An 18,017-nucleotide genomic window follows, 5' to 3' on the forward strand; every position below is an offset into this window, starting at 1 on the left:
AACATTTCTGCTCTCTGCTCGTCCCTCCTCCCATCTCTGTCCACTCCCTGCCCTCTGTCCATCTTCTCCCCTTCTCTGTGTGTCCACACCCCTCCCCTTCTCCTGTCCACAGACCTGTCCTGCTGTTCATTTCACCCCCAAATGCTTCCGGTAGTAAAATGATCCGAGATTCGAATCAAAGATCCGGATCTCTTCAATGATCCGATTCGAATCATCCGGATCATTGAAAAGATCCGAACTTCCCATCTCTACTATAAGGACTTGCCAGTCCCGCCTCCCCAGTGCAACACGTGCTCCCTGACTACTACTCCGCCTACCGTGACGTCACATGATCGCCTCAGCGTGACACCCAGGCGGCATGTTTCCAGAGACCGACTCTACGTGCTTCGCAGTACAGCAGACCACGACAAAATGGCGCCTGCAGCGCGGACACTAATGTCGTAGGCGAGTGTCGTCACTTTACCGCGCCCCCCGGCTGTCCACACATTGCTTGTCACACGGCGTGAGAGCGTCTACCGGCTCCGGTTTGCCATGGCGATGCTGGCTGAGCGTAAGTGTGGTCACGTGATCCTCTTCCCTGATTGGGGGGTAACTGGAGTTCTGGTCCTCTCCTCACGTGCTGTCTGCTGTTCTGTGCTGGGAAGTTCCTGAACACAGCGCTCTGTTGCAGAACTCCAGATAATAATTAAAAGTACGATTACCGAATTGATTGCATTAATTTGATTGAATTGGAAAGCAACTTGGCCATACATCTGTAGACTTGGTGTCCAATCGACCATCAGATTCGATAATTATTATGGAATCTGATGAAAATTGGTGCCAGTGCCAAGATCAACAATTCAACCAATTTTTGGTTGCACGCATGTGACATATGGAACAGATGTGCTGGAAAATCTTGGGCCAACATGCTCGATAAGGTGTGCAATTATCGCGAATGACAAATGCGGCCGAAGCCCCAGGGCGGTGACGCATTATATATCAATAATAGGCCAATGCCCGAAAGTTTTTATGATGAAATCGATCGGGAATTGGCCTGATGTTTATGGTGACCAACAAATCTCCTTCCTATCAGTTAGAGATCTGTTCCTTGGTTGATCAGCCACCAAAATCGCTTGATGTATGGCCATCTTTACTCCTTTTAGTGGCCCCAAATGATTGATATAACGATCATATCAGAAAATTGATTGCCTAAAGAATTTTATTGTTAGCGTCTCTGGTTGCTGTGTGGGTGTGAGGCATCCTGTGCAGTGCAGCCACACTTGTTCGCAGACAGGAGCGCGTCGGCAGACTTCCCGAGGGTCCCATCATCCGATCATTTGTCTCACGGATGACGTGAGGTAAGTTTGTGATTTTGGGCCTGAAGCACTAACTAGTGTTAAAGAGAATCTGTATTGTTAAAATCGCACAAAAGTAAACATACCAGTGTGTTAGGGGACATCTCCTATTACCCTCTGTCACAATTTCGCCGCTCCTCGCTGCATTAAAAGTGGTTAAAAACAGTTTTAAAAAGGTTGTTTATAAACAAACAAAATGGCCACCAAAACAGGAAGTAGGTTGATGTACAGTATGTCCACACATAGAAAATACATCCATACACAAGCAGGCTGTATACAGCCTTCCTTTTTAATCTCAAGACATCATTTGTGTGTTTCTTTCCCCCTGCAGCTATCTTCCACTGAAGTGTCAGGCTTTTTCTTCCTGCAGAGTGCAGACAGCTCTTCCTGTATGTAATTCCTCAGTGTGTGAAAGCCCAGCCAGCTCAGAGGAGGATTTATCCAGCTTCTAAAAGATAATAGAGCAGAGAGAACCTGCCATAATCTAAATAACACAGAGGCAGTGTGCAGAGAGGGACCTGGAGGGGGGAGATGCATCACAGAACCACAATACTGAAGAACTTGGCAGCCTTCCAGACACAGGCTGACAAGTCTGACAAGAGAGAGATAAGTTGATTTATTACAGAGATGGTGATAGTAGAACGTGCTGCAGTAAGCCAGAACACATTAGAATAGCTTTTGGAACTTGTAGGATGATAAAAAACAGGATGCAATTTTTGTTACGGAGTCTCTTTAAAGGGAAGGTTCAGGGACGCTGTGAAAAAAACAAAAATCCAAATCCACTTACCTGGGGCTTCCTCCAGCCCGTGGCAGGCAGGAGGTGCCCTCGTCGCGGCTCCGCAGGCTCCCGGTCTCCTCCGGTGGCACGCCCGATCTGGCCAGGCCGGCTCCCAGGTCGGACTCTTCTGCGCTCCAATGTGCGGCTCACTGGTGCGCGCTGACGTCATCGGACGTCCTCCGGGCTGTTCTGCGCAGGCTCAGAACTACTGAGCCTGCGCAGAACAGCCCGGAGGACGTCCGATGACGTCAGCGCGCACCCGTGAGCCGCACGTTGGAGCGCAGAAGAGCCCGACCTGGCAGCCGGCCTGGCCAGGTCGGGCGCGCCACCGGAGGAGACCGGGAGCCTGCGGAGCCGCGACGAGGGCACCTCCTGCCTGCCACGGGCTGGAGGAAGCCCCAGGTAAGTGGATTTGGATTTTTGTTTTTTTCACAGCGTCCCTGAACCTTCCCTTTAAAGAGACACTGAAGTGAAAAAAATGATATAATGAATTGGTTGTGCAGTGCGGATAATTACTAGAACATTAGCAGCAAAGAAAATATTCTCATATTTTTATTTTCAGTTATATAGTGTTTTTTATAACATTGCATCATTCTCTAATATTTACAGTTTACACACTACTCAGCATTCTAAATGATTTTACAGAGCAGGCCAGTGAACGTTTGACCTGTCCTCTGCAGAGAAAAATAAGATACAGTGACTGACAGTTGAGATAACAAGCTTCAGAAGACAGAGCGCTCTGCGATTTTGAAAGTCGTGGAGTTCAATGGCTCTTTTGCATAGATAACTGGAGTTTCTTAAAGAGACTCTGTAACATTAAAAATCTCCCCTGGGGGGTACTCACCTCGGGTGGGGGAAGCCTCCGGATCCTAATGAGGCTTCCCACGCCGTCCTCTGTCCCACGGGGGTCTCGCCGCAGCCCTCCGAACAGCCGGCGACTGTGCCGACTGTCAGTTCAATATTTACCTTTGCTGGCTCCAGCGGGGGCGCTGTGGCGACTTTCTGCACGGAAATAGACGGAAATACCCGATCTCCGTCGGGTCCGCTCTACTGCGCAGGCGCCGGAAACTTGCGCCTGCGCAGTAGAGCAGACCCGACGGTGATCGGGTATTTCCGCCTACTTCGGCGCCGAGAGGCATCAGAGCGCCTGCGCAGGAGCCAGGAAGGTAAATATTGCGTCACAGCTGTACGGAGGGCTACAGCGAGACCCCCGAGGGACGCAGGACGGCGTGGGAAGCCTCATTAGGATCCTGAGGCTTCCCCCACCCGAGGTGAGTACCCCCCAGGGGCCGTTTTGTCGTTACAGTTCCTCTTTAACTCTTCCTGTACTGGAAACAATATTAGACTCATATATCTGCTGCTAATGTTTTATTTCTTAGCTGTACTACACATACAAATCATTATATCATACCGGTATTTTTTTTTCCCACTTCAGTGTCTTTATTATTGCAGTTCACAGACGGCACATTCTGTCAGTAGGAACGGTAATACTGTAGAATCCCTTTATAGTAAACTCCTAGGGACAGGGAAAGTAGTTTACTATATCAGAAATGGTCATACTTCAAGCGCAAAAAGTATACTATGGTACTTTATCTTAATTCAGTCAATGGTTGGTAGTCCTTTTTTTCCTGTCAATGCTTCAGCAAGCAGGCACAGATAACGTTTAAGCTAAATCACAATGTACAGTGCTCAATATGCAGAGATTTGCATGCAATAATCATGCTACAGCTTGCACAGGAAGCATAGGTCTCACCAGTCAATGCAGATAGTGCGCTTGTCTGTCCACATTTCTATGAAGCCTGGGTGATAGTTTAGCGTTGCAGCCATGCACAAGCAAGTCACAGAAGACAGGCGATTCCCTCAGTAATCAGGAAGCATAGGGCTCACCGGCTGGGAGAACGAGAGGAATTGGCGCAGGCTACAGCCTGTATGGCTTATCCTGCTCGTGCACAAATTCCCATTGATGTTAAATACTATTTCCCCTCCAGGGCGCCATGGATGGAGGGGAATGAAATAATTCAGCTTCCAGCAATTACTGGTGGCCGAATTATAAGTTACTCACTGCTGCGCCCAAGTCTCCTGCGTTGGAATCAAAGTGTTCGCTGGCTTGTGCTTTTGAGGTAACCCACGCAGGCCCAGAGTAGTGCGGATTGAGAGCAGGGCACGCATTTCACGTGGCACTCATTTCACCAAAGCGATAGCGAAGCTCAAATTTCCTTCCTAGGCCAAGCAGCACCTGATTAATATAGGGTCGCTGGAAAGACTTCTCTGCACATATTACGCTATTGTTTCTCCAGTACAACTACAGCGAGAGCTGAACACCGAATGCAAAAGAGGCATCGTTCAACATTTTGCAGCACATGTCGGCAGAGACACCACATGCAGGATGTCTCCACCCTAACCTTTCTTCTCAAGAGAGAGAGTGTTGCCCAATATTTTGCAAAATGAGTTGGGTGCTTTAATTTATCACGTGTTTGCCTTCAGCCCGCAGGAAGCAGAAGTGGTCGGTGGATCCACGAAATAGTGCCTGGAGCAAGGATGAGTCCAAGTTTGGGCAGAAAATGCTGGAGAGAATGGGCTGGTCCAAGGGCAAGGTGAGATGCCAATATTGAAATCTTAACCACTTGAGGGCCAGAGGTATATACCCCTCCTCCCCCCAATGACCAGGCCATTTTTTACAATTCGGCACTTCACAACTTCAACAGTTTATTGCACAGTCATACAACTTAGCACTCAAATGAATATTACTTCCTTTTATTCTCACAAGTAGAGCTTTCTTTTGGTGGTATCTGATTGCTGCTGCAATCTTAATTTTTCTTTTTTTATAGTTTTGGTTTTTTTAATTGATCAAAAAAGTACATTTTGACTTTTTTTTTTTTTTTTTCCCCCTCAGGGAAACTTTGAATACTTGCTTTTCTGCTTTTTTGGTTTTCTGCTGACATCTACTGGCTGAAGTATATATTACAACTTGTGTTTTCCATGCTGACTTGGTGTTGGAATATTCTCTTTTGTAGCAAAGTAAATGTGCTTGGTGTTATGGTATCACTGATTGCAGCAGTTAATGCCTCACACAAGGAGTTTGATGCTATGAATGCAAGGCTGTGTTTTGTATTCAGTCTAGTATGTATTATCCAAATATTTCCATTCAGAACTTTTTGTATCGTGCTGCTTGCCCCAAATGAATTATTCCATAACTTCTCAAATTCCACAAAGCTGTAAACACTTTATTTTTTGGACTATAAGACTTACTTTTTCTCCCCCCAAAAGTTGGGGAAAAAAAGTCACTGCATCTTAGAGTCCAAATGCAGGGAGTTCCTGACTTGCCTGCCAATGAATGCCTGCCAATATGAACCTCCAATCCGCTGCAATGTCAGGGACTCCCTGTACTGTGCCCACGCAGAGGAGGACACAAAGGGACACAGAGGAGGACATAAGGCTGACACAAAGGGACATAGAGGACAACACACAAGGACAGAGGAGAGGACACAGGGAGACACGAGGTACAAGGGGGCATGGGGGATACAAAGGGGGCATAATCCACAAGATACCCCTTCACCATGGATGCACCAGGTTTAGTATATATTTTCCCCCAGGTCTTTGTTCTCTAAGGTGTGTCTTATGGTCAGGAGCGTCTTATCGTCCGAAAAGTACTGGTATATTACATTTCCTACACTTCATCTATATAACAGCCTCCGTTTCCCTCTCATTACAAGGTCACTTTAGCATAGGTCCATCAGGATCTTTCCCAAATGGGAAGATGTCAGTAAAGATTTGTTGAGCTCCATCTCTTCTTTGCCGTATCGAAGCCCCCCAAATAATCCATAGTGGGGTTGTGTAGCCAATCTATACGGTGAATGAAAAGTTTTAGTGAAATATTCATTTGGATGATATAAGACCAGTGTGTTTTCTCTTATGTCAGGGACTCGGGGCTCAGGAACAAGGATCCACCGAACACATCAAAGTGCAAGTAAAGAACAACACCCTCGGCCTGGGAGCTGCCATCAACCACGAGGTACGAATTGAGTCTGGATTTGTCTTAAAGTGGAGCTAAACGCTTGCACAGGACAGAAAAACAGAGAGAATTGCATCCTGTATGTATTTAGAGAGTTTAGCCTGTCTAATCCCCCCTCCTCTGTGACTAATCACCACTGTAATTTGATCTCTCAGCTGTGTTAGCTCAGGAATCTCCTCTGCCAGGATCTTAACAATGTTTCTGCTTCCATGAAAGCAGGAAGTAGATACACTGCAGATTTAGTGCAGGATTTGTTTCAGCTGTAACAAAGAAATGTTAAAGGTTATTATGCTGTGGCTTATCTTTTAGAGCAGAGAGGAAGTTCTGAGTTCAGGTCTGTTTTAACCACTTAACCCTCTGGGCGATACAATTATATCGCCCAGGAGGTGGCGCAGCACTATTTTAAATTTTTTTTTTTTTTTTTATTATTTTTTTTTTTTTATTTTTTAAATCATGTAGCGAGCCCAGGGCTCGCTACATGATAGCCGCAGCGCAGTGGCATCCCCCCACCCACTCCGATCGCCTTCGTCGATCAGAGTAAGCAGGAAATCCCGTTCAGAACGGGATTTCCTGCTGGTCTTCCCCGGTCGCCATGGCGACGGGGCGGGATGACGTCATGGACGTCGTGACATCAGAGGGAGTTCCGATCCACCCCTCAGCGCTGCCTGGCACTGATTGGCCAGGCTGCGCAAGGGGGGGGGGGGGGGGCTGCACGGCGGGTAGCGGCGGATCGGCGGCGAGCGGCGGCGATCGGAAGTTACACACAGCTAGCAAAGTGCTAGCTGCGTGTAACAAAAAAAAAACTATGCAAATCGGCCCACCAGGGCCTGAGAACTCCTCCTGCGCGACATACCCCGAGCTGAGCTCGGGATTATCGCTCAGGAGGTTAACGACCGCCTAACGCCCATAGGCGTCGGCGGGTCATTAGTGGTATAGCATGGTTTCCATGCCAGTTCACGGAGTGTGTCTCCGTGAACAGCCGGAGAGCTGCCGATCGCGGCTCGCCGGCAAAATGTAAACACGCGGGGAAGAAATCCCAGCTGTTTACATCACACGCCGCTGCTGTGCAGCAGCGCCGTGACGTAGATCGGCGATCCCCGGCCTCTGATTGGCCAGGGATCGCCGAAATCTGATAGGCAGAAGCCTATCCTATCAGGCGCAGGACGGATATCCGTCCTGCGCCGCCCAGAGGGTAAGGGAGAGGGAGGGAAAGCTGGGGAGGGCGGAAAGCGCTGCGGAGGGGGGCTTTGAAGAGCCCCCCCTGGAAAGCACGGGTAGCCGGCGGCGATCAGACCCCCCCATCAGGACATCCCCCCCCTAGTGGGGAAAATAGGGGGGGGGGGGAGTCTGATCGCCCTGGCTATTTCCTGATCGGTGCTGCGGGCTGGAGAGTCCACGCAGCACCGATCAGAAGAAAATCCCCTGGTCCTTAAGTGGTAGCCAAACACAATATAAAGCAAAACCAGTTGGTGCTGTCAGATTCTAAATGCTAACTTTTTTCGCTATAATAGTCTTACATTTGCATGCCTATAGTATTAGCATCTCATCGACCCTCTTTAGTAAGGACTCTGCACTCAAGCTTCTTCCTATTTCAGGATAACTGGATCGCCCATCAGGATGACTACAACCAGCTCCTGGCAGAACTGAATGATTGCCACGGTACCGGAGGTTCTGGTAAGAGGAGTACACACTGAACCACTGCTGTGCATTATAGTCTCCATACCTGAGCCTGGCATTTCCTAAAAAGAAAATACAGGCTGTTATGTATTAGAGAAAGATAACAATGAAGGACAACTGGACTTAGACACAAATGGAGGCTAACCTGTTTAAAGTGGACCCAAATTAAAAATACTAGATTTCAGAAATCTATTTTCTAACTTATAATAATAAATAGCAGCCTTTTTTCAGCTGCATGATGAGAAATATAAAATATTTTACATTTATTGGAGGAACCTCTCCCTTCCTTTCATATTGCCAGGACAGAATCCGGCAGACTGGTGGTGGAGATAAAAAACAAAACACAGGCTGCTACTGATGATGTCACAGGGGAGGTGATCTCAGCTTGTGTGAGATTTCACATAGACCACGCCCCTGTGAGGGAGGGTAGCGGATGACAAACACACCCATGATCTAAAACCTCCTACTAAGCTCAGAAGTAATGGCTGCGACCTGTATAACCCTAGTTGTGAAAAGCATGCACTGAAATGCTTATAGGCTTGGAGTGTTTATCTTTGTATGTGTCAGAGTGGTACAACTAAACATTTTAAATAAAAAAAAATTATGTTTGGTTTGGTTCCGCTTTAACTTCCTTTTAAACAATGCCAGTTGCCTGGCATAAGTAGTGTCTAAATCACACCTGAAACAAGCATGCAGCTAATCTTACAAAAAAACTTTGCACTTTCTGTCAACAGCCAGTCCAGATGCTTGCATCCCATGCAGGGTTAGCCTGCAGTCACCTGGTGCTGAAGATGAAACCAGTCCGGTTACCATCACCACGTTGCATCAGAAGGATGATCAGTAGTGCTTGAAATTCTAAAACAACTTTAATGTAACACCTAAAAACAGCCACAAGACACATAACATTTGCTCCTGGTGGACTCAAAGCGCTTAAGCTGCAGCCACTAGGGGGCTCACTCAGTTGACAGTAGCAGTGTTGGAGAATCTAGCCCAGGCATGGGCAAACTCGGCCCTTCAGCTGTTACGGAACTACAAGTCCCACAATGCATTTGCCTTTCAGTCATGACTGTGGCTGTCAGACTCCTGTAACGCATTGTGGGACTTGTAGTTCCCAGCTGGAGGGCCAAGTTTGCCCATGCCTGATCTAGCCCAAGGTCTCCTTACTGAATAGTTGCTGGCTTACTGAACAGGCAGGGCTGAGATCTGAACCCTGGTCTCCTGTGTCAGAGGCAGAGCCTTTAATGCAAATCTGAAGTGAAAATAAAATTATGATATAAGGATTTGTATGTGTAGTACAGCTAAGAAATAGAACATTAGAAGCAAAGATGAGTTTCATATTGTTTCCAGTACAGGAAGAGTTAAGGCATTTTAGTTATCTGTGCAAAAGAGCCTCTCTGAGTTCTCCGACCAAGCTTGGTCAGTTACAGTGCTGTTTTCTGAAGCACTTATCTCAATCAGTCTCTTGCTGTTTCTTGTTTAAGGTTTTAGTGCAGGAAAGTTCAAAGGGTCATTAGCTCTGCTCTGTTTCATAGTTTCAAATACAGAGTGTAGTTTGTAAACTGCAAATATTAGAGAATGGTGCAATGTTATAAATTAAAAAAAAAAAAAAAGCTATAAACTGCTGCTAATGTTGTATGAATTATCCGTACCACACGTAAAATTCATAATATCATACGTTTTTATTATTATTATTTCCCCCCCCCCCCCCCCCCCCCCCCTGCTTCAGTGTCATATTAACCAGTCCACTACCCATCCACAGATGACTATCCAGTCACAGATGAGTCAGTATTCACGTCCTAGGCTCATATAACAATGACTCTTTAGATGTGTACATAGGCTATCATTCATAAAGCATTTCCGCATGCGGCAATGCTTAAAACAGCTGACTTTACCGACCACTTAGCAAAGTCAGCATTCATAAAGGCTCTTTCCGCATGAAAAAATGACACTACCGAGCAGAGTGATAAATCACCGCCTTGTGCGGCGATTATCGGAACAAATGTAGCAAAATGTTAATTCATGAAGATCACCGCAAGCGGTGTGAGGTCGGGAAGTACCGCTCCCTCTGATGTGGCGATACCAATGTAAGTGAATGGAGACACACAGACCTCCCAGGCAGCTGCAGCAGAGCAGAACACGGAGAAATGTATCAACTCGGCAGCTTCCGTGTCTCCGCAAGCCTACCGCCAGCCTAGTTCGGGGAATCTCCGCACTGCTACCGCACACGGATACATCTTTATGAATGCCCACCCAGAAGTCTAAAATACCGGCAGCGGTGTTTTCCCGCATGATTCCCCTTACCGACAGCTCCTTTTATGAATGATAGCCATTGTGGTGCAAGGCTGAAACCGGTTCAGGCTTAGGGCCTGTTTCCACTACACGCAGATTGAATGCAGAATGGATGCAGAAAAACTGACTCCAATGAATGCCTATGGGAAAATCTGCATCAGAAAATTCACGTTTAGTGGAAACAGGCCCATAGGAAATTCATTGGAGTCAGTTTTTCTGCATCCAGTCTGCGTGTAGTGGAAATAAGCCCTTACCCTGATTGGGATGCAAGCATCTGGACTGGCTGTGACAGCAAGCGCTGGGGAGTTTTTGTGCGATCCTGTTGTGCCTACTGTGGAGTGGGAACCTGCTTTTGCCCCAAGAAATGTGTTCCAGCTAGAAAGCACTTGTATCACTTCTACCATGCAGCTAATCTGGTCAGAAACGTCTGGTCTGCATGCCTGTTCAGGGGCTAAGGCTAAGGCAGGGGTCAGGGAATAGTGACTCAAAGGTGGCCATAACCATACACGTTTTTTCTTTTTGTTTTACATTTACTTTTAACTGGAATTAATTTTCTTCATTTATTGTATTGTTTGAAAAAACAAACCAATCCACCGTACACCATTATTGTAAAAATCTATTCGATTTTTGCAAGAACGCTGATTCTCAACTTGCTTCAAATTGTATTTTTTTTTTCTTTTTGTTTTGGGTTTTTTTGTGGGACCCCTGGGAAGAGGAACATGTCAGATCTGACAATGTCAGAAGCACCTGATCTGCTGCATGCTTGTTCAGGGTCTATGGCTAAACGTATTAGTGGCAGAGGATCAGCAGGACAAGAGTGGCTGGATCTAGCTCTGCCTTTGACATGGAGGACCAGGGTTGGAATCCTGGCTGGGTCAGTACCAGTTCAGTAAAAGGTCCTTGGGCAAGACTTCCTAACACTGCTATATAATACTTTATAGCCAGTAAGCTGGTATTGTTTAAAAGGAAATAGATATGGCAGCCTACATACCCCTCTTAGGTGCTTTTTTTTTTTTTTTTTAAGTGGATCCTGAGATCAAAGGTGGGGTCATCATTAGTGGCTTTGGGTCCGCCGTGCCCCATGTGGCTTTTGCTGTGAGGGTAGTTTGGGTCCGCCGTGCCCCATGTGGCTTTTGCTGTGAGGGTAGTTTGGGTCCGCCGTGCCCCATGTGGCTTTTGCTGTGAGGGTAGTTTGGGTCCGCCGTGCCCCATGTGGCTTTTGCTGTGAGGGTAGTTTGGGTCCGCCGATCCCCATGTAGCTGTTGCTGTGAGGGTAGTTTGGGTCCGCCGTGCCCCATGTAGCTGTTGCTGTGAGGGTAGTTTGGGTCCGCCGTGCCCCATGTAGCTGTTGCTGTGAGGGTAGTTTGGGTCCGCCGTGCCCCATGTAGCTGTTGCTGTGTGGGTAGTTTGGGTCCTCTGTGCCCCATGTAGCTGTTGCTGTGAGGGTAGTTTGGGTCCGCCGTGCCCCATGTAGCTGTTGCTGTGAGGGTAGTTTGGGTCCTCTGTGCTCCCATGTAGCTGTTGCTGTGAGGGTAGTTTGAGTCCGCCGTGCCCCATGTAGCTGTTGCTGTGTGGGTAGTTTGGGTCCTCTGTGCTCCATGTAGCTGTTGCTGTGAGGGTAGTTTGGGTCCTCTGTGCCCCATGTAGCTGTTGCTGTGAGGGTAGTTTGGGTCCGCCGTGCCCCATGTAGCTGTTGCTGTGAGGGTAGTTTGGGTCCTCTGTGCTCCCATGTAGCTGTTGCTGTGAGGGTAGTTTGAGTCCGCCGTGCCCCATGTAGCTGTTGCTGTGTGGGTAGTTTGGGTCCTCTGTGCTCCATGTAGCTGTTGCTGTGAGGGTAGTTTGGGTCCTCTGTGCCCCATGTAGCTGTTGCTGTGAGGGTAGTTTGGGTCCGCCGTGCCCCATGTAGCTGTTGCTGTGAGGGTAGTTTGGGTCCGCCGTGCCCCATGTAGCTGTTGCTGTGAGGGTAGTTTGGGTCCTCTGTGCTCCATGTAGCTGTTGCTGTGAGGGTAGTTTGGGTCCTCTGTGCTCCATGTAGCTTTTGCTGTGAGGGTAGTTTGGGTCCTCTGTGCCCCATGTAGCTGTTGCTGTGAGGGTAGTTTGGGTCCTCTGTGCCCCATGTAGCTGTTGCTGTGTGGGTAGTTTGGGTCCTCTGTGCCCCATGTAGCTGTTGCTGTGCGGGTAGTTTGGGTCATCTGTGCCCCATGTAGCTGTTGCTGTGCGGGTAGTTTGGGTCCTCTGTGCCCCATGTAGCTTTTGCTGTGAGGGTAGTTTGGGTCCTCTGTGCCCCATGTAGCTGTTGCAGTGAGGGTAGTTTGAGTCCGCCGTGCCCCATGTAGCTGTTGCTGTGAGGGTAGTTTGGGTCCTCTGTGCCCCATGTAGCTTTTGCTGTGCGGGTAGTTTGGGTCCTCTGTGCTCCATGTAGCTGTTGCTGTGAGGGTAGTTTGGGTCCTCTGTGCCCCATGTAGCTGTTGCTGTGCGGGTAGTTTGGGTCCTCTGTGCCCCATGTAGCTGTTGCTGTGTGGGTACTTTGGGTCCTCTATGCCCCATGTAGCTGTTGCTGTGAGGGTAGTTTGGGTCATCTGTGCTCCATGTAGCTGTTGCAGTGCTGGTAGTTTGGGTCCTCTGTGCCCCATGTAGCTGTTGCTGTGAGGGTAGTTTGGGTCCTCTGTGCCCCATGTAGCTGTTGCTGTGAGGGTAGTTTGGGTCCTCTGTGCCCCATGTAGCTGTTGCTGTGAGGGTAGTTTGGGTCCGCCGTGCCCCATGTAGCTGTTGCTGTGAGGGTAGTTTGGGTCCGCCGTGCCCCATGTAGCTGTTGCTGTGAGGGTAGTTTGGGTCATCTGTGCCCCATGTAGCTGTTGCTGTGAGGGTAGTTTGGGTCATCTGTGCCCCATGTAGCTTTTGCTGTGAGGGTAGTTTGGGTCATCTGTGCCCCATGTAGCTGTTGCTGTGCGGGTAGTTTGGGTCCGCCGTGCCCCATGTGGCTTTTGCTGTGAGGGTAGTTTGGGTCCTCTATGCCCCATGTAGCTGTTGCTGTGAGGGTAGTTTGGGTCCTCTGTGCCCCATGTAGCTTTTGCTGTGCGGGTAGTTTGGGTCCTCTGTGCCCCATGTAGCTGTTGCTGTGAGGGTAGTTTGGGTCCTCTGTGCTCCATGTAGCTGTTGCTGTGAGGGTAGTTTGGGTCCTCTGTGCTCCATGTAGCTGTTGCTGTGAGGGTAGTTTGGGTCCTCTGTGCCCCATGTAGCTGTTGCTGTGAGGGTAGTTTGGGTCCTCTGTGCCCCATGTAGCTTTTGCTGTGCGGGTAGTTTGGGTCCTCTGTGCCCCATGTAGCTGTTGCTGTGCGGGTAGTTTGGGTCCTCTGTGCCCCATGTAGCTGTTGCTGTGAGGGTAGTTTGGGTCATCTGTGCCCCATGTAGCTGTTGCTGTGAGGGTAGTTTGGGTCATCTGTGCCCCATGTAGCTTTTGCTGTGCGGGTAGTTTGGGTCCTCTGTGCTCCATGTAGCTGTTGCTGTGCGGGTAGTTTGGGTCATCTGTGCCCCATGTGGCTTTTGCTGTGAGGGTAGTTTGGGTCCGCCGTGCCCCATGTAGCTGTTGCTGTGAGGGTAGTTTGGGTCATCTGTGCCCCATGTAGCTGTTGCAGTGAGGGTAGTTTGAGTCCGCTGTGCCCCATGTAGCTTTTGCTGTGCGGGTAGTTTGGGTCCTCTGTGCCCCATGTAGCTGTTGCTGTGCGGGTAGTTTGGGTCCTCTGTGCCCCATGTAGCTGTTGCTGTGAGGGTAGTTTGGGTCCGCCGTGCCCCATGTGGCTTTTGCTGTGCGGGTAGTTTGGGTCCTCTGTGCCCCATGTAGCTGTTGCAGTGAGGGTAGTTTGGGTCCGCCGTGCCCCATGTAGCTGTTGCTGTGAGGGTAGTTTGGGTCCGCCGTGCCCCATGTAGCTGTTGCTGTGAGGGTAGTTTGGGTCATCTGTGCCCCATGTAGCTGTTGCTGTGCGGGTAGTTTGGGTCATCTGTGCCCCATGTAGCTGTTGCTGTGAGGGTAGTTTGGGTCCGCCGTGCCCCATGTAGCTGTTGCAGTGAGGGTAGTTTGGGTCCTCTGTGCCCCATGTAGCTGTTGCTGTGAGGGTAGCTTGGGTCCTCTGTGCCCCATGTAGCTGTTGCTGTGAGGGTAGTTTGGGTCTGCCGTGCCCCATGTAGCTGTTGCTGTGAGGGTAGTTTGGGTCCTCTGTGCCCCATGTAGCTGTTGCTGTGAGGGTAGTTTGGGTCCTCTGTGCCCCATGTAGCTGTTGCTGTGAGGGTAGTTTGGGTCATCTGTGCCCCATGTAGCTGTTGCTGTGAGGGTAGTTTGGGTCCGCCGTGCCCCATGTAGCTGTTGCTGTGAGGGTAGTTTGGGTCATCTGTGCCCCATGTAGCTGTTGCAGTGAGGGTAGTTTGAGTCCGCTGTGCCCCATGTAGCTTTTGCTGTGCGGGTAGTTTGGGTCCTCTGTGCCCCATGTAGCTGTTGCTGTGAGGGTAGTTTGGGTCCGCCGTGCCCCATGTAGCTGTTGCTGTGCGGGTAGTTTGGGTCCTCTGTGCCCCATGTAGCTGTTGCTGTGCGGGTAGCTTGGGTCCTCTGTGCCCCATGTAGCTGTTGCTGTGAGGGTAGTTTGGGTCCGCCGTGCCCCATGTAGCTTTTGCTGTGCGGGTAGTTTGGGTCCTCTGTGCCCCATGTAGCTGTTGCTGTGCGGGTAGCTTGGGTCCTCTGTGCCCCATGTAGCTGTTGCTGTGAGGGTAGTTTGGGTCCTCTGTGCCCCATGTAGCTGTTGCTGTGAGGGTAGTTTGGGTCATCTGTGCCCCATGTAGCTGTTGCTGTGAGGGTAGTTTGGGTCCGCCGTGCCCCATGTAGCTGTTGCTGTGAGGGTAGTTTGGGTCATCTGTGCCCCATGTAGCTTTTGCTGTGCGGGTAGTTTGGGTCCTCTGTGCCCCATGTAGCTTTTGCTGTGCGGGTAGTTTGGGTCCTCTGTGCCCCATGTAGCTGTTGCTGTGAGGGTAGTTTGGGTCATCTGTGCCCCATGTAGCTGTTGCTGTGAGGGTAGTTTGGGTCCTCTGTGCCCCATGTAGCTGTTGCTGTGCGGGTAGCTTGGGTCCTCTGTGCCCCATGTAGCTGTTGCAGTGCGGGTAGCTTGGGTCCTCTGTGCCCCATGTAGCTTTTGCTGTGCTGGTAGTTTGGGTCCTCTGTGCCCCATGTAGCTGTTGCTGTGCGGGTAGTTTGGGTCCGCCGTGCCCCATGTAGCTGTTGCTGTGAGGGTAGTTTGGGTCCTCTGTGCCCCATGTAGCTGTTGCTGTGAGGGTAGTTTGGGTCCTCTGTGCCCCATGTAGCTGTTGCTGTGAGGGTAGTTTGGGTCCTCTGTGCCCCATGTAGCTGTTGCTGTGAGGGTAGTTTGGGTCATCTGTGCCCCATGTAGCTGTTGCTGTGAGGGTAGTTTGGGTCCTCTGTGCCCCATGTAGCTGTTGCTGTGAGGGTAGTTTGGGTCCTCTGTGCCCCATGTAGCTGTTGCTGTGAGGGTAGTTTGGGTCATCTGTGCCCCATGTAGCTGTTGCTGTGAGGGTAGTTTGGGTCCTCTGTGCCCCATGTAGCTGTTGCTGTGCGGGTAGTTTGGGTCCTCTGTGCCCCATGTAGCTGTTGCTGTGAGGGTAGTTTGGGTCCTCTGTGCCCCATGTAGCTGTTGCTGTGAGGGTAGTTTGGGTCATCTGTGCCCCATGTAGCTGTTGCTGTGAGGGTAGTTTGGGTCATCTGTGCCCCATGTAGCTGTTACTGTGCGGGTAGTTTGGGTCCTCTGTGCCCCATGTAGCTGTTGCTGTGAGGGTAGTTTGGGTCCTCTGTGCCCCATGTAGCTGTTGCTGTGAGGGTAGTTTGGGTCATCTGTGCCCCATGTAGCTGTTGCTGTGAGGGTAGTTTGGGTCCTCTGTGCTCCATGTAGCTGTTGCTGTGAGGGTAGTTTGGGTCCTCTGTGCCCCATGTAGCTGTTACTGTGCGGGTAGTTTGGGTCCTCTGTGCCCCATGTAGCTTTTGCTGTGAGGGTAGTTTGGGTCCTCTGTGCCCCATGTAGCTGTTGCTGTGAGGGTAGTTTGGGTCATCTGTGCCCCATGTAGCTGTTGCTGTGAGGGTAGTTTGGGTCCTCTGTGCCCCATGTAGCTGTTGCTGTGAGGGTAGTTTGGGTCCTCTGTGCCCCATGTAGCTGTTGCTGTGCGGGTAGTTTGGGTCCTCTGTGCTCCATGTAGCTGTTGCAGTGCGGGTAGCTTGGGTCCTCTGTGCCCCATGTAGCTGTTGCTGTGAGGGTAGTTTGGGTCCGCCGTGCCCCATGTAGCTGTTGCTGTGCATGTAGTTTGGGTCCTCTGTGCCCCATGTAGCTGTTGCTGTGCGGGTAGTTTGGGTCCGCCGTGCCCCATGTAGCTGTTGCTGTGCGGGTAGTTTGGGTCCTCTGTGCCCCATGTAGCTGTTGCTGTGCGGGTAGTTTGGGTCCTCTGTGCCCCATGTAGCTTTTGCTGTGCGGGTAGTTTGGGTCCTCTGTGCCCCATGTAGCTGTTGCTGTGAGGGTAGTTTGGGTCCTCTGTGCCCCATGTAGCTGTTGCTGTGCGGGTAGTTTGGGTCCTCTGTGCTCCATGTAGCTGTTGCTGTGAGGGTAGTTTGGGTCCTCTGTGCCCCATGTAGCTGTTGCTGTGAGGGTAGTTTGGGTCCTCTGTGCCCCATGTAGCTGTTGCTGTGAGGGTAGTTTGGGTCCGCCGTGCCCCATGTAGCTGTTGCTGTGAGGGTAGTTTGGGTCCGCCGTGCCCCATGTAGCTGTTGCTGTGAGGGTAGTTTGGGTCCTCTGTGCTCCATGTAGCTGTTGCTGTGCGGGTAGTTTGGGTCCTCTGTGCCCCATGTAGCTGTTGCTGTGAGGGTAGTTTGGGTCATCTGTGCCCCATGTAGCTTTTGCTGTGCATGTAGTTTGGGTCCTCTGTGCTCCATGTAGCTGTTGCTGTGAGGGTAGTTTGGGTCCTCTGTGCCCCATGTAGCTGTTGCTGTGAGGGTAGTTTGGGTCCGCCGTGCCCCATGTAGCTGTTGCTGTGAGGGTAGTTTGGGTCCTCTGTGCCCCATGTAGCTTTTGCTGTGCGGGTAGTTTGGGTCCTCTGTGCCCCATGTAGCTGTTGCAGTGAGGGTAGTTTGGGTCCTCTGTGCCCCATGTAGCTGTTGCTGTGAGGGTAGTTTGGGTCATCTGTGCCCCATGTAGCTGTTGCTGTGAGGGTAGTTTGGGTCCTTTGTGCCCCATGTAGCTGTTGCTGTGAGGGTAGTTTGGGTCCGCCGTGCCCCATGTAGCTGTTGCTGTGAGGGTAGTTTGGGTCCTCTATGCCCCATGTAGCTGTTGCAGTGAGGGTAGTTTGGGTCCGCCGTGCCCCATGTGGCTTTTGCTGTGAGGGTAGTTTGGGTCCTCTGTGCCCCATGTAGCTGTTGCTGTGCGGGTAGTTTGGGTCCTCTGTGCCCCATGTAGCTGTTGCTGTGAGGGTAGTTTGGGTCCTCTGTGCCCCATGTAGCTGTTGCTGTGCGGGTAGTTTGGGTCCTCTGTGCCCCATGTAGCTGTTGCTGTGAGGATAGTTTGGGTCATCTGTACCCCATGTAGCTTTTGCTGTGAGGGTAGTTTGGGTCCGCCGTGCCCCATGTAGCTGTTGCAGTGAGGGTAGTTTGGGTCCTCTATGCCCCATGTAGCTGTTGCTGTGAGGATAGTTTGGGTCATCTGTGCCCCATGTAGCTGTTGCTGTGCGGGTAGTTTGGGTCCGCCGTGCCCCATGTAGCTGTTGCAGTGCGGGTAGTTTGGGTCCTCTGTGCCCCATGTAGCTGTTGCTGTGAGGGTAGTTTGGGTCCGCCGTGCCCCATGTAGCTGTTGCTGTGAGGGTAGTTTGAGTCCGCCGTGCCCCATGTAGC

At 50.5% G+C, this 18,017-nt stretch overlaps 1 protein-coding gene across 2 annotated transcripts in view; it reads left to right on the forward strand.

Annotated features, from left to right (window-relative positions):
* The first annotated feature begins 325 nt into the window (after nucleotides 1-325).
* The window catches only part of PINX1 (PIN2 (TERF1) interacting telomerase inhibitor 1), a 183,251-nt gene continuing 165,559 nt past the window's right edge, over nucleotides 326-18,017 (forward strand). Inside the window, exons 1-4 of one of the 2 annotated variants that reach the window (XM_068279016.1) lie at nucleotides 326-550; nucleotides 4,597-4,706; nucleotides 6,032-6,124; nucleotides 7,720-7,798. In XM_068279016.1, coding sequence (XP_068135117.1) covers nucleotides 532-550; nucleotides 4,597-4,706; nucleotides 6,032-6,124; nucleotides 7,720-7,798 — 301 coding nt within the window. In that variant the 5' untranslated portion in view covers nucleotides 326-531. The remainder of the gene's footprint in view (nucleotides 551-4,596; nucleotides 4,707-6,031; nucleotides 6,125-7,719; nucleotides 7,799-18,017) is intronic. The other variant, XM_068279015.1, reaches the window with a different exon arrangement.

The sequence above is a fragment of the Hyperolius riggenbachi genome, chromosome 4 (assembly GCF_040937935.1).
Source record: "Hyperolius riggenbachi isolate aHypRig1 chromosome 4, aHypRig1.pri, whole genome shotgun sequence".
Classification (NCBI taxonomy): domain Eukaryota; kingdom Metazoa; phylum Chordata; class Amphibia; order Anura; family Hyperoliidae; genus Hyperolius; species Hyperolius riggenbachi.